This window comes from Bidens hawaiensis, unplaced genomic scaffold, assembly GCF_021521415.1.
Source record: "Bidens hawaiensis isolate Kalapana, Puna unplaced genomic scaffold, B.hawaiensis_p1.1 tig00005851_1, whole genome shotgun sequence".
NCBI lineage: Eukaryota > Viridiplantae > Streptophyta > Magnoliopsida > Asterales > Asteraceae > Bidens > Bidens hawaiensis.
In genome coordinates, this window is record NW_027491385.1 from 1252771 (window position 1) to 1266522 (window position 13752).

General features: G+C 37.7%; 1 protein-coding gene across 1 annotated transcript; it reads left to right on the forward strand.

Annotated features, from left to right (window-relative positions):
- Positions 1–5882: 5882 nt before the first annotated feature.
- LOC143630873 (gamma conglutin 1-like) lies at positions 5883–7271 on the forward strand. Its single transcript, XM_077099768.1, has one exon. The coding sequence runs from the start codon at positions 5966–5968 to the stop codon at positions 7268–7270; it is 1305 nt and encodes a 434-aa protein (XP_076955883.1). The 5' UTR covers positions 5883–5965; the 3' UTR covers position 7271.
- Positions 7272–13752: the final 6481 nt, after the last annotated feature.

Below are 13752 nucleotides of genomic sequence, written 5' to 3' on the forward strand. Positions count from 1 at the left end.
CACGCAAAGGATACTTCTTAGAAACTAAGTTCCTTATGGAAGGACCTAGTGAAAAGAGAGTGGAACTTGAAGAGGTTCAAGAATCACTGGATGATACACAGTTGGTCGATACTAGTTTTCAACACGAGGATGTTGAAGGTGATCAAATGGTTGATCATACACACGTTGCTCGCAGATCTAGTAGGATTAGTAGACCTCCCAAGAAATATGGATTTCTTGTGGATGATTGATACTTGGTCGATTCGGATGAACCGATCTCCTACAAAGATGCTATGTCACAACCTGATTGTGACAAGTGGCTTGAAGCCATGAGCGCCGAGATGCAATCCATGCACGATAACCAAGTTTGGGAATTGGTTAATCGTCCACTTAACTCCAAAATGGTTGGATGTAAGTGGGTCTTCAAGAAGAAGACCGATATGCATGGAAATTTAGATACTTACAAAGCACGACTTGTAGCAAAAGGTTTCACGCAAACTCAAGGGATTGATTATGATGAAACCTTCTCGCCGGTCGCGATGCTTAAGTCGATCAGGATATTATTTGCCATTGCAGCTCATTTTGATTATGAGATATGGCAGATGGATGTCAAGACCGCTTTTCTTAATGGATATCTTGAGGAAGATGTCCATATGGTTCAGCCTGAAGGTTTTGTCGATCCATCTAATCCTGACAAAGTATGTAAGTTAAGGAAATCAATCTACGGGTTGAAACAAGCATCACGGATGTGGAATCATCGTTTCAATGAAGAAATCAAAGCGTTTGGTTTCGTCCAAAACGGTGATGAGGCGTGTGTGTATAAATGGGCTAGTGGGAGTATAGTCATGTTCCTTATTTTGTATGTCGATGATATACTTTTATTTGGAAATGATATACCAAGTATGGAAAGCGTTAAAGCGTGGTTAATTAGTCGTTTCTCAATTAAGGATCTTGGAGAAGCGACATATATCTTGGGAATAAAGGTCTATAGGGATAGACAAAGGAAATTGATCGGACTCAATCAAAGTGCATACATTGATAAAATCCTGAAAAGGTTCAGGATGGAAAACTCTAAGAAAGGTTTGGTACCTATTCCTAGAGGAACCGTGTTAAGCTCATCCCAAAGTCCTAGCTCTAAGGAAGAGCAGGATAGGATGAAGCATGTTCCTTATGCTTCGGCAATAGGATCTATTATGTATGCAATGATGTGCACTAGACCAGACGTCTCGTATGCTTTAAGCATAACGAGTAGATACCAGCACAACCCAGGTGACAGTCATTGGATGGCTGTCAAGAATATATTAAAATACCTTAGAAGGACTAAGGATATGTTTTTAATATATGGGTCTAGTGAGGAGGAACTCGTCGTAAAGGGTTACGTGGATGCGAGTTTCCAAACTGACCGAGATGATTCTCGGTCACAGTCGGGATATGTCTTCATTTTGAATGGAGGCGCTGTCTCTTGGAAGAGTTCGAAGCAGGATGTTGTCGCGTTATCCACTACAGAATCTGAGTACATTGCCGCTTCAATGGCAGCCCAAGAGGCTGCATGGATGAAAAAGTTCATCATGGATCTAGGGATTATCTCTACCATTCAGGAGCCCCTAGAGATATTCTGTGACAATGAGGGTGCTATTGCACAGATCAAGGAGCCTCGTGCTCATCAGAAAACGAGGCACATTGAGCGCAGATTCAACTACATAAGGGATGAAGTTGAAAAAGGAAAGATATGTATTCATAAAGTTCATACCGATCAAAATATTGCGGACCCACTCACGAAGCTCCTCGATAGGCCAAAGCATGAGGGTCATGTTTGTGCATTAGGACTTCGGTATTCTAGTGAGTGGATTTAATCTGTGTTTAGTGTTTGTATAAGAACAAATGTAATGGGTATCTTATGATAATTAATTATGTTTTAATTTTTCAATGAGTTATGTTCTATATTTGCATGTTTAATCCATGAATGACTTATGTTGTTCTAAACGTCCGTAGTCGATCATGCTTGTGGGAACAAGTATGAAGGTAAGACTATTATGAACCCGGATTGGTTGATATTCATATGATGAATATAGGGCATAGGTTTGCCACCAAGGTTCATAGATATTTGTGGGATACAAATATTGGACATGATCCGCTCTCAAGGATCACTGCATGGAGTTAGTGCAACTGATCATAAGTAATCCTTGAGTAAAGGCGAGTATCATTGTGTCCTTTGACCTGAGATGCATATTGGATCTGGTTTTTTCATCAAGTCTGATATCTTGACTCTCTTCTTTGTTATTTCGGTAACACGATGACGTGTAAGAAAGAGCTCAGATATCATATGAGATGTCAACGAGGATGTATGCAGTCAAGATGGGATTTGTTCCTCTTATGTGTTGAGAGTTTAGATGTCTAAGGCCTGTTAAGTTAAATCATTGAGAGAATGATCACTCTGTGTCTCTTCGATTTGACAGGACATCTAGTAACAAAGGGATGTAGTGATAAGACTTACCTATATCATATCAAGTATGGACTTGAAGGGGATGATGTTATTGAATGGCACTTAGTCAAACACACTAGGGGTGGTGACCTGTTGTTAGGCGGTATTCACCATTAGCATTAACTTCTTATGAGTCACGTGCAAGTGGGAGATTGTTGGAATACCGTATGCCCGAGACACATAATTAGGTTAATGTGGCTAGTTGTGTTTGATCCAAGTCGGGTTATACCCAATAACGAGTTAGACACACACCAATTATGTATTTGTTAAGATAAGATCTATGAGACAAATACAGAACACGATACATTCAGAAAATCGGGTTTCTGAATACCTACTTGAAAGTGTTAAATAAATTAATTGGTTAATTCATTTATTCAAATAATTATTATTGGAATGATTATTTAACTATGTGTTCTTTTATAAAATGGTTTATAAAAGATGGGGTGTTTATATATTTTATAAAGTATAAAATAAATAAATAAAAAAAAAATAAATATATTTTGGGGCCGGTTTTGGGTGGGCCCCACACCCCAAAAGTTTTGGTCAAAGTTGGTAAAGAATGGATGGAGGTTGAGTGTGATTACACTTGACCAAAAACCTAACATGGACTTGATTGAACTTGATTGAGATATGATCTCATATTATAAACATATGGTTCAACATACTTTCAAAAGACACAACCACTTTTCTTTCTTTCTTTCTTGTTTTTTTGGGTTCGGCCGAAAGTCAAGAAAGGAGGTTCGGGTCTCGGTTATTCGTGTTCAAGCTACCTAACAAAGTTCGGTGTGTGTTGGAGGCTCGGGGTATCTTCCGTTTGAGGATTTTCCCTTTGAAAGTCTAGCATCAACATCATCATCTTCTTCAACATCAACTACACTCTTAAAAGGTTAAGAATGTAAGTGTTTATAGCTTTGATAGTTTAGTTTTTTCGTATCATTTGATCCTTGCTTCGGGTTTCTAATAAATAGATTATTGGTAATCTTATGACATGAATAAAATAGATTGTTCATGAACACATCTTATATAAACTTGTAATATATACATATATAAACACATGGATACATATGTTTAGTTTGTAAATATCACGCTTCCGTCATTTTAATGACTAGTTAAATGGTTAACTAAGTTTAAAATATCCATAGAAACCCAACAGTAAATTCGAAAATACCACATCACCATCTTAATTTCTAACTTTGACATCCATTTGCCAATAATAAATTAATAGTAATAAATAATAAAGAGGTAAGATTAATAATTATCATTGACGTAGTTTCCACAAACTTGTGACCGACTTGTGACTTTAAAAGCTATTTATATTTATTAATTTAATTTAATTTAATATAGTCACAAATTAATTTGTGATCGCTTTGTTACCGACACGTTAACTTTTGGTTCATTTATATTATTTTTGCAACTGCTTTGCTACCGAAATATAACTACCAGAAGTCTGAACTAGCTCATAGTCCCGAACAAAGTTAAACAGTTGCAAGTTTTGCGACCAAATGATTGCATTAGTTAACTTAAGAGACCGAATGGTTGCGGACACAACATTCGCGACTGTTGTGAGCAGGAAGTTTGGTCGCTAAGTTTGCGACTGTTTTCTCTGTTGCAAAATTTGATCCCAAATTCCGAGTAGTGTAGTGGTGAATACAGGCATTCGAGTTATGTGATGCTAGTCACTTGATTGTGTCTTAACCAATGTTGTTAAGATTGGACAGGACCGGTTTGACTGGGATTCGGTCCACCGACCGGTCTGGTTCTGTACTGTTCGTTCGGTTCCCAGAAAACCGGTCGGTCCAACCGGTTCACCGGCCCGACTAGAAAACCGGACCGGTTTAACCGGTTTACTATGAATTATTCTTTTTTTTTGAAAAAAAAAAATATTTTTTTGGGTCCAAACCGCCATTTTTAGGAAAAAATTGTTCCGCCGGTCCGACCGCTTGAACCGGTTGGCCGTCCGGTTATGTATTGGTCTTAACATCATTCTCTTATTAAAAACGACAGTCATGACAATGTACCAGAATTAGATGCTTTTATTTAGAACGACAACTATCCTTTATTTAGGCTACCACACTCTTTAAATTTGGAGAGCCTCGTATTGCTCCACTCAGGCCAGACCATGTTGTATTAACAGGAGCAACGCTGACTTTCAGAGTTTGGCTTGAGCGTTCCCTCAGGAAACCATACCGACGGCTACCACTTCACAGTCGTTGTGCCACTAAAAGAGCAGAACTCTCTGATGTAACACACAGTGAGACTAAACCAAACTGCCGACATTTACACAAGTCCTAACTCAAATCCTTAATTGCCAATATCCACCCAAAGTGAAACAAATGAGAATCAAACTTAAGTCTCCATTAAAAACAAGTGCCGCAAGTGGGGTTCGAATTAGATGCATTTAGTCATTAAAAAAAGACCAGTTGTAACGAAACAAAATAAAATTCCACCTTGAGTAACGGTGGCAATGTACCTGGAACCATTTGTTAAGCCGCTACGTATGGTCATGTTCTAATAAAGTTTTGTGTACCTAAAAGGCTATAACTCAAGTGTTTTTGTCGTATTATTCTTGCCAACTATGTACGTAACTAATTAATCCCTTAAATTCAACGTATGCCATTGGTAAGCTGACATTTTGGTCATGCTTTTGTTTGACCGTAACGAACAAGCATGCTTTATATATTTGCCTTTTGTGTCTCGAGACTCCAAGTATATGTTTATAACTTTATATATTCAAGTTGGCATGTGCGAATTCGGTGTTGGGTTAGAGAGAACATAGGCACCCCCTCAAGTTCGTATTTTCTTATACATGCTTCTAATATATTAGGTTCAAAGACCACATGTTGTTTCTAGTGCCCCGAACCCAACTTTCTGAGCTCTAACAAACGCAAGTTTAATTTTGCTTTCACGAAATATCAACTAAGCTCAAATTATTTAATTGTCTAAATTCCAAATAATTCATCAATTAGTTATTAATATAGTGGTAAATTCTTGAGTTTAACTGGATCGTTATAAAAATTAGACCAAAATATGAGAGTACTTAAAAATAATTTTTATTTTTTATAATTCTACATTATTTAACTTTATAATTTTTTTTATTGGTGAAGTAAGAGCTTTGAGCTATGACAATTATGGAAAGATTTTCGTATATATATTTTTTTATTATGTTTTGATGAAATTTGTTGCTTACATCTATATACATGATTTAATTAACGTAATTTCTTTTGATGTGATCCATTTTGGTTTGACCCGTTCCATGTCGACCATTTTTTACACCCACTGACTAAAATTCCTGGATCCGTAACTATGCAGCCCTTCTTGCTTCTGCTACACCCTTTCTCAATCCTCAAATCTGACTTTTTACTTAAGGACAATTAAGATGATCCTTCATTACTTAAATCTATATTCTACTTTATTGCCAACTAGTCCCCAAATCCAGTTTCAAACATGTAAATAAATTTGCTTGATGTCCACACTTGAAAATACAGAAGCACTCAAACTTCAAAAATGTTTTTGATATTACAATTCTTTGTTCTCCTTCTAACCTTCACACTTCATGAAAATGAATCCTTTGCACAATATATACCACCTTCCCCTACCATGGTCAGTCTAGTACACAAACATACCGATGCCGCTACTCCTCTCTATAGCGTTCGGATTGAAACTTTCAACGATATCACACAATTCACACCGCAAAACTTCCTTATAGACATCGACGCACCTTTAATATGGCACGACTGCATCTCAAAATGGAACAAACATCGAGTCAGTTGTCCCTTGTACGGCGGTTGCATCTCTCCAGTTTCATGTGAAGATTTTCAATGTACCAAGGTACGAAGCGCTTACTCTTACAAGAACCCGTCCTGCTCTCCTGTAACCAACAGCTCAACGTTACCTGTTTCGGGACTTTGCTCATGTCCCGTCAATGTGAAGAACCCGCTTACCAAATCGTGTAGCCAAGCTCTACTCAACTACGACGATGTAATAGTTAACGCAGCCTACAATATAAACTCATATAAGCCTCATGTCCGTTCGCTTAATGCTGCTTGTGCTCCCTCTTCCTCCTTTAAATCCTTCCCTTCTAATGTTACGGGTGTCATGGCGCTTTCGATGTCCCCATACGCTTTCCAAGCTTTTTTCATGAATCAAGTTACTAAGAGAATATTAGCTCTATGTTTGCCTAGCGGTAGCAAGCCATCGAATCCCGGGGTTTTATTTTATGGAGATGGTCCTTATTACTTTCATCCACACTACTCAAATGTGGACATAAGGAGTATTCTTACTTATACTACATTACTAAAGCATCCACATTCATTTGGGTACTTTATAGGTGTCAACGCTATTGTAATCAAACAAAGATCTATCAATATCCCTAACAATGCAACTACCAAACTTAGTACAATCAAGGCTTGCACCACGCTACGAACCGACATTTACAATCGCGTGGTTCGAAGGTTTTCAAAGGTTACAAAACAAATCCCTCTAGCAAAACCGGTCACGCCATTTAGCCTTTGTTACCGAACCTTCATCAATGGTACCAGAGTCGTTCCAAGGGTTCCCGACATCAGTTTCAGTCTACGAGATGGGAAGATGTGGACTGTATCCACGGCTAACTCCATCAAACGCATAACGAAACATGTTTCGTGCCTCGCGTTTGTTGATGGGGGCGCGACGGGTGAACATGCAATCGTGATTGGAACGTTTCAGTTTGAGGATAACCTTTTGGTGTTTGATTTAGAGAAGTCGGTCTTGGGGTTTAGTTCTTCGTTGCTAAAGAAGCAGACTTCTTGTGCAAACTTCAACTTAATGTAGTTCTTGTATATACCATGTACAAGAAGTGTTCGAAGAAAGAACTTAGTAGTTAAATTGGTCTACCTTTTTGTGTATGTGAACTCAAGCAATAAATAATACTTCTACCACCAGTTTCTTGATCAATATTTGTATTTTTTTTAAGGTATATTGGTTTTTATTAATCTCAACTATCTCCTTTTGGTCGTTGTCAGTCCCATCTAACGAATTGGCTGTTGATGGTCCCAACTTTTAACGTATTTGTTCCCAACGGTCCGCGACTAACGGAATCTTAACACAGTTAGTTGCGGGTCGCCGGAAAAACGTTTTTTGTCGAAAAAGTTACATTTTTCCGGAAAACACCACCCGAACACCGTCACCACCACCAATTGACTCACCACCAACCAACCACCACCACTTTTGCACCACCAACCGATTCCAACGATGGTTCTAGGGTTCTGAAGACCTCAATGTTTGGGGCTTTTACTAGAAAAAGATTCCTAAAGGTCCGATACAAAGTTACAAAGATATTTGGGACAAAAATGTTGAGTTTCCCGGAAAAAATGTGAGTTTTCTGGCCAAAAACGCTTTTCCGGCAACCTGCAACTAACGGTGTTTGGATTTCGTTAGTTGTAGACCGTTGGGAACAAATACGTTAAAAGTTGGGACCGTCAACACCCAATTCGTTAGTTGGGACTGACAGCGACCAAAGAGCGATAGTTGAGATTAACAAAATCAATATATACGTTTTTTAACAACTTTTTTCCACCTAAAATATTCAAACCTTGCTATTGCATCAAACTTGATCATTAATTACGGCTACAGAAATATATGGTCGGTCATGTTCGGAAGCTTACACATCAAGAGGGGGTCATGTTGGAATTATGGACCGGTTCGGGTAAGTCAATACGGCCAACCGGGTTATGACCCGTGAGAGTTACACCGTGAGGTAACGAACCATAAACCTGCTTAAGTTAGTTAACCGGGTTACACACTTTAACGAGATAAAATTACATGGAACGGGCTTTGGAGCAAGACATGGACCCGTTAGGTTTATAACTAATTAGATTAGTTTAACTTAATTGAGGGGTTATAAGTATATGATATTTTATAACCTGAACCTAATCTTGACAAGTCCACCTCCTTCTTCCTTCACCTTAGTTGCTGGCCACATGCTCCACCACCGGCGCATGACCAGCCGTCGCCGCCTGTCCGCCGTTGTATGCCGGTGCTACCGCCACCTACCGTCGCTGACCAGTTGCTGTCCGCCGCCGCCGACCGCGCCTCCAGCCGCTGCCGCACACCACCACCGCTACCGTTGCCGTCGTGCACCGCCACTGTTGGTCGTTGATCTCGTTGTGTCACCTAGCTCGGTTCGTTAGCTTTCGATGTCTCAACCGGTTAATTATTAACTGAGGTAAACTTAAATATATTGTTAGTTTATAATTATATATTTAATGTTTTTGACTCGTACTCGTATTGTCTGTAACCGGATCCTGTCGGGTTTAGTTTTCGGTGCTGATTAATTATATATATTCCGCTGCGTATAATTATTAATTAATATGATTAATTATTATTTGTCACATTTATTGAACCAGATTTAATAAACAAAATTTTAACTGATCACCACTGAAACCCAACAGTGGTATCAGAGCCTTGGTTACAACATACGAGTCGAATCCGGTATTTTCGTCGGTTCTACATCATAAACTTCAAGGTAGTTGACGTTTTTGATCTAGATAAAATATTAGGGCAATTTTAGTTTGGTACAAATTTTATTTATTTTATTTGACCAAAATATTGCCCGACTTATTTTTCGTTGAATATGTAAATCTGGCCTGACCTTGTTTGTGTGGTTGAATGATTTTTATTTTGGCCATATGGATGGTTCAAAAGTTGTATTTAGTTTTCGGTTTTATTTTATGGTTTTTGGCCACCTTGATGGTTCAAAATTGTAATAGATAGGATTTAGTTTTTCATTACTTGTATTAGTGTAATTTTGTAATGAAGAAGACCTGAAGGAAAACTGAAGATGAGCTCGTGGAGTTCTTGAAGTCAGTGGGAGTTACCAAAGATGACGGGATTGTAAGTCCCGAATCTGGATCACTACAAATATGATATCAAGAATCTAGGTAATGGTGCGGAAATCCAACGCTAGATGATTCAAGAACACTAACAAACACAAACACGTAAAACACACAAATGGCTTCAAAACACACGTTGATATTAACGTCGGGTGCTTAAGCACTAACAGTACAATACTCGTTTATGATAACCCTTAGACGGCCAAAATCACACGTGAATGAACAAAACCCAAAACCCTATACAGTGCATTATATATATATAGGGTACCAGCATACTGGCCCAACAAAAGCCCAAAGCCCACCGAGAACCATAAAGTTCTCGGTTTACATAATATACCCTACCTTAGCCCAACCAACAAGCATAAACCACAAATATAGCACAACATTCTCCCCCTTGGTTTATTGCTTGATCAAAACTGCTTTGGCGGTAGATAATCATCGTCCATCAATACTTTTATTTAGGTCATTCGGTGTATATACTGTGGCTTCGAAATAGACACTTGGAGGTTTAGTGTCATATTTAGCGCCTTAATTTAAAAACCTGGCTGGGAGTCCGGCACAGGTCATGCTACTATCCATATGAAATAGATAAACATGATGTTCGTCATCATGGACAGCAACGAATATTAAGCTTGATTGACTCAGAAAAGTCAAGCACGATGTATCTTTGGTAGGACCAACGAATCCTCTGTCAAGGTTTGACCGAGAATGCTTTAACAACTCTTCAAAACGAAGATCTCTCTGAATGACCAGAAGAATCTGGTCAGTCCATGCCGAAAACCTCATAGCACTGTTCATCATCTTCAACATGCCACCAATCATCATTAATGACCAAACCTGTAACTGGTCACATCAGACCAGACCGAAAACAATGATTTGCCGAAAACATGTGGCTGAGAACTGTTCACTGAAGGCAGAGAACTCTCAAATATGGCCGAGAACAAGAAGCAGCCGAGAACATCATCATCACAAGCAACTAGGACCAAAAATGATAGAGCCGAGAACTTAGAAATCATGTTTAACCGAGAACGGTTACTCTTTAAAAATGTCTCAGCGCACTTTGAAAAGTATCCCGACTTATGTGAAAAACGATCTCTTAAAAGCTTTGTTTAGACATGAGTAAACACGAGGCAAAAATAAAATAATTGAAAGTAGATGAGAATAGAAAAATAAAAATAAAATAAAACTAAACTAAAACAAAATTTTCCTATCCAGTCTTTAGAAAATCAAAGAATATTGGAATCAAATTTCAGCTATTTAAAAACCACATTGAAAAAATCCGAACATGAGATCATATTGATTAAGGTACTTTCACAATGATTCATTTTCAGCATTATTGTGACATAATGAAAAGGTTGATAGTAGGTAATTTTCATGAATTTCATTGCGATAGTGATATGATTAGATTCGATTAGGCATAAAACTTACATGGACATCACTTATGGACCTCTGATGCCCCTTATCTATTCTCAAGGCGTATTTGGCTTTCCCCAGATTACCTCAATTTGACTTCAACCCCTTAGTACTTGATCAAAGTATTTTTCTCTATACAAAATGATTTTAAGCTTTAAGGTTGAATGTTGGACTTACATGTCATCCGGACTTACAAGCCTTACATTCAGGGTGTTTAGGACTTATTTGAGTGCCCCACCCCTGTAGTTCCCTAAGACCCCTTTAAGCTTTTAGAAAACAATTTTAATGAAAATTTTTTATTTTATTTTATTTTATTTTTAATTTTTTTTAATATGAAATATAATCTTTTTGGTGATCAAGATACTAACGGGCTCGTGTATGACTGGGTAATTGCTTTTTTGCCTATCATTCAGAGAGATGTATCTAGGAACATGCAAATATCTTCAAAATGACTCTCCACAATAAGTTTAGCAAATTTAGTTTATATCACTTCAAGCTTTTAATTATCATGAAAGGCTTCCACACACATCAATAACTAATCAAAAGCCTTTTTATCCTAATAACTTCACACGTTAGGCACTCAAAATCAATTTATCTATCATTCCTTAAAGGTTGGATCAATTTTCATTTGAAAAACTTTAAGCAATCTGAAAAGCTTTTAGCTTAATGATAATATCACTTCCCAGATGATATTCCAAAGACGATTTAAATCCAATCACCCCAACTGCCTTTAGTTTTCAGGTGAATAGCTATCCTATGTGTCTACAGGTAGACAATAGGACCAAACACATAATAAAATGTGTCCATCAAACTTTAAGTGGCCGACATGATTTTCAGTGAAAGAACTTAAACCGATAGTTAAATCAAAAATTAATTTTTTATGTATGTTCAGTTGCCCTGGTCACTTTTAGTCCTAAGGTTAATAGCTATCCCGTGATTCAAGAATTGATGACAGGACCAAACATATGAAATATGTCCGTTGAACTTGAGTAACCGGCATGATTCTAAGCAAGAGAACAAAAATTTTGAGTTTTTTATTTTTTTTATTTTGTTTTTTTTTGTTTTTTTTTAAATAAGCGCACACGCACACTCTTTTTGTATTTTTCTTTTTCTCCCCCCTAAATTTGTACAGAAATTATGACACAAAAAAAAATTATGTACACAATTTAAACCTCAAAAATACTCAGTCTTCAAAACGCAGCATCTTGAGAAACCCTTTGTCACAGATTTGTGACACGCTCAATAAACTGTGCTTCAGTTCTGGGACAAAATTTACGTTTTCAAATTTTAGAACACTGTTACTTACAGTACCCTTCTGTGTGATCTTTCCCTTTTCTCCACCCGCAAAAGACACATGCCCACCATTAAAAGTTTGAATGTCGTGTAGCTGGGAAATGTCTCCTGTCATGTGCCTGGAACAGCCACTATCAACATACCAAGGTCTGATGATATTCCTCCATAGCTGCTCCTGCACAAAGTGCGGGATTAGTTAGATTTTGGCACCCAGTCCATTGTGACACTGGGTACACCTGACTCATCTACACTAGTTACGGGCTACCATGACATATCTTCTCGATTATCTAATATGGAAGAAGAAACCTTCTTTACCGGAGACTTAGGCATCCATTTATATTTACCATTGTAAGATTTACTGTTGTTTGTACAAATGGATGGTTTAGTCTCTGGTTTGCGTGTAGAGGGAACAAACGAATTTGTTCTCCCGACAGGCCGAAGTTTAGAAATCGAGTTAATTTTTGAAGTAGAAACATGGTTTCCACCCTTTTTTCGAGACATGTTAGGCTTGGTCTGATGAGGACCAAACCTGCCAGATTTGTTTCGGTTCCAATCAACGTCAGAGGAATTAGCCGTATAATGCCTAAATCTTTGCCTGTATGAATTGTGAGGCATATAGGGCATATTCCTCTGATAAAATCCATAATATGGAACATATGGACGATGTGGACAATTTCTGGCAATATGACCGGGAGTGCCACAGTTAAAACATGTTTGTCGTTTTATGTAAAAATCATTTTGGGCAACTCCTTGTCTAGACTGGTTGTGTGGACCAGTTTGTTTAAAGTCACGTGAGCCATGTTTCACATTGTGAAACATATCACCTTGTTTGTCATTAGAACATCCCTCTTTAACAAATTTTGGTGGTAAATACTTGTTGAATTTTTTGGGTTTTTCAATTTTATTTGAAACCACATTATCAGAATTTAAAGTTTCAACTGAATCAACCACACAAGAATCGTCGCTCTTTAAAACAGAGCCCACACAGACAGTCGGAATAACAGAATTCAAAGCAGGTAGTTTTAAAGTAACATCAGAATTAAAGTCTTTATTAAACGAAACACAAGCTTCATCATCCTCATCAGTCCAATCCTCAACAATTACTTTCTCTGCACATGAAGTAAACACGTTAGTATCGTTCACTCCTGAGGTGGATGCACTCACATGATCAGATACGTCATTATTATCATGTTTACCGTACTTCATATCCTGTACCTTTTCTTCCTGTTCTTTGGTGACAGGAAGTTGAACATAGTTGTCATTGTAAGGTGGAGGTACCTTTCTGTATCCTAATCCCTCACCTTCCTTCTCCTTCCACCATAATTGATTGTCAATCATTGAATTAACTACCTTACTGGAACCCTCGAACTTTTTAAAATCAAGTTCAGCTCTTTCAAATTTAGCATTTAAGTTCAAAATTTCCAATTTGGAGGCTTCCAGTTTAGCAGTTAATTCAGCAATTTCCTGCTTGGCATCTAGGTGGTGACAACACTTTATGCTGAATTCAGACTTAAGCTTAGAGAGATCCTTTTTATATGCTTCTATTTTATCTAAGAAGGATTTTTCATTTTTCTTAAGTTTAAAGTTTTCTGATTTTACTCTTTCCATGTCTCTGATCAAGTTATCACTATGAAGTTTATATAAGTTGATTTTATCAACACAACCTAGAGAACATGGTTGAAAGCTTACCTCAGATGAGCTGGAGGGAGTGAACGC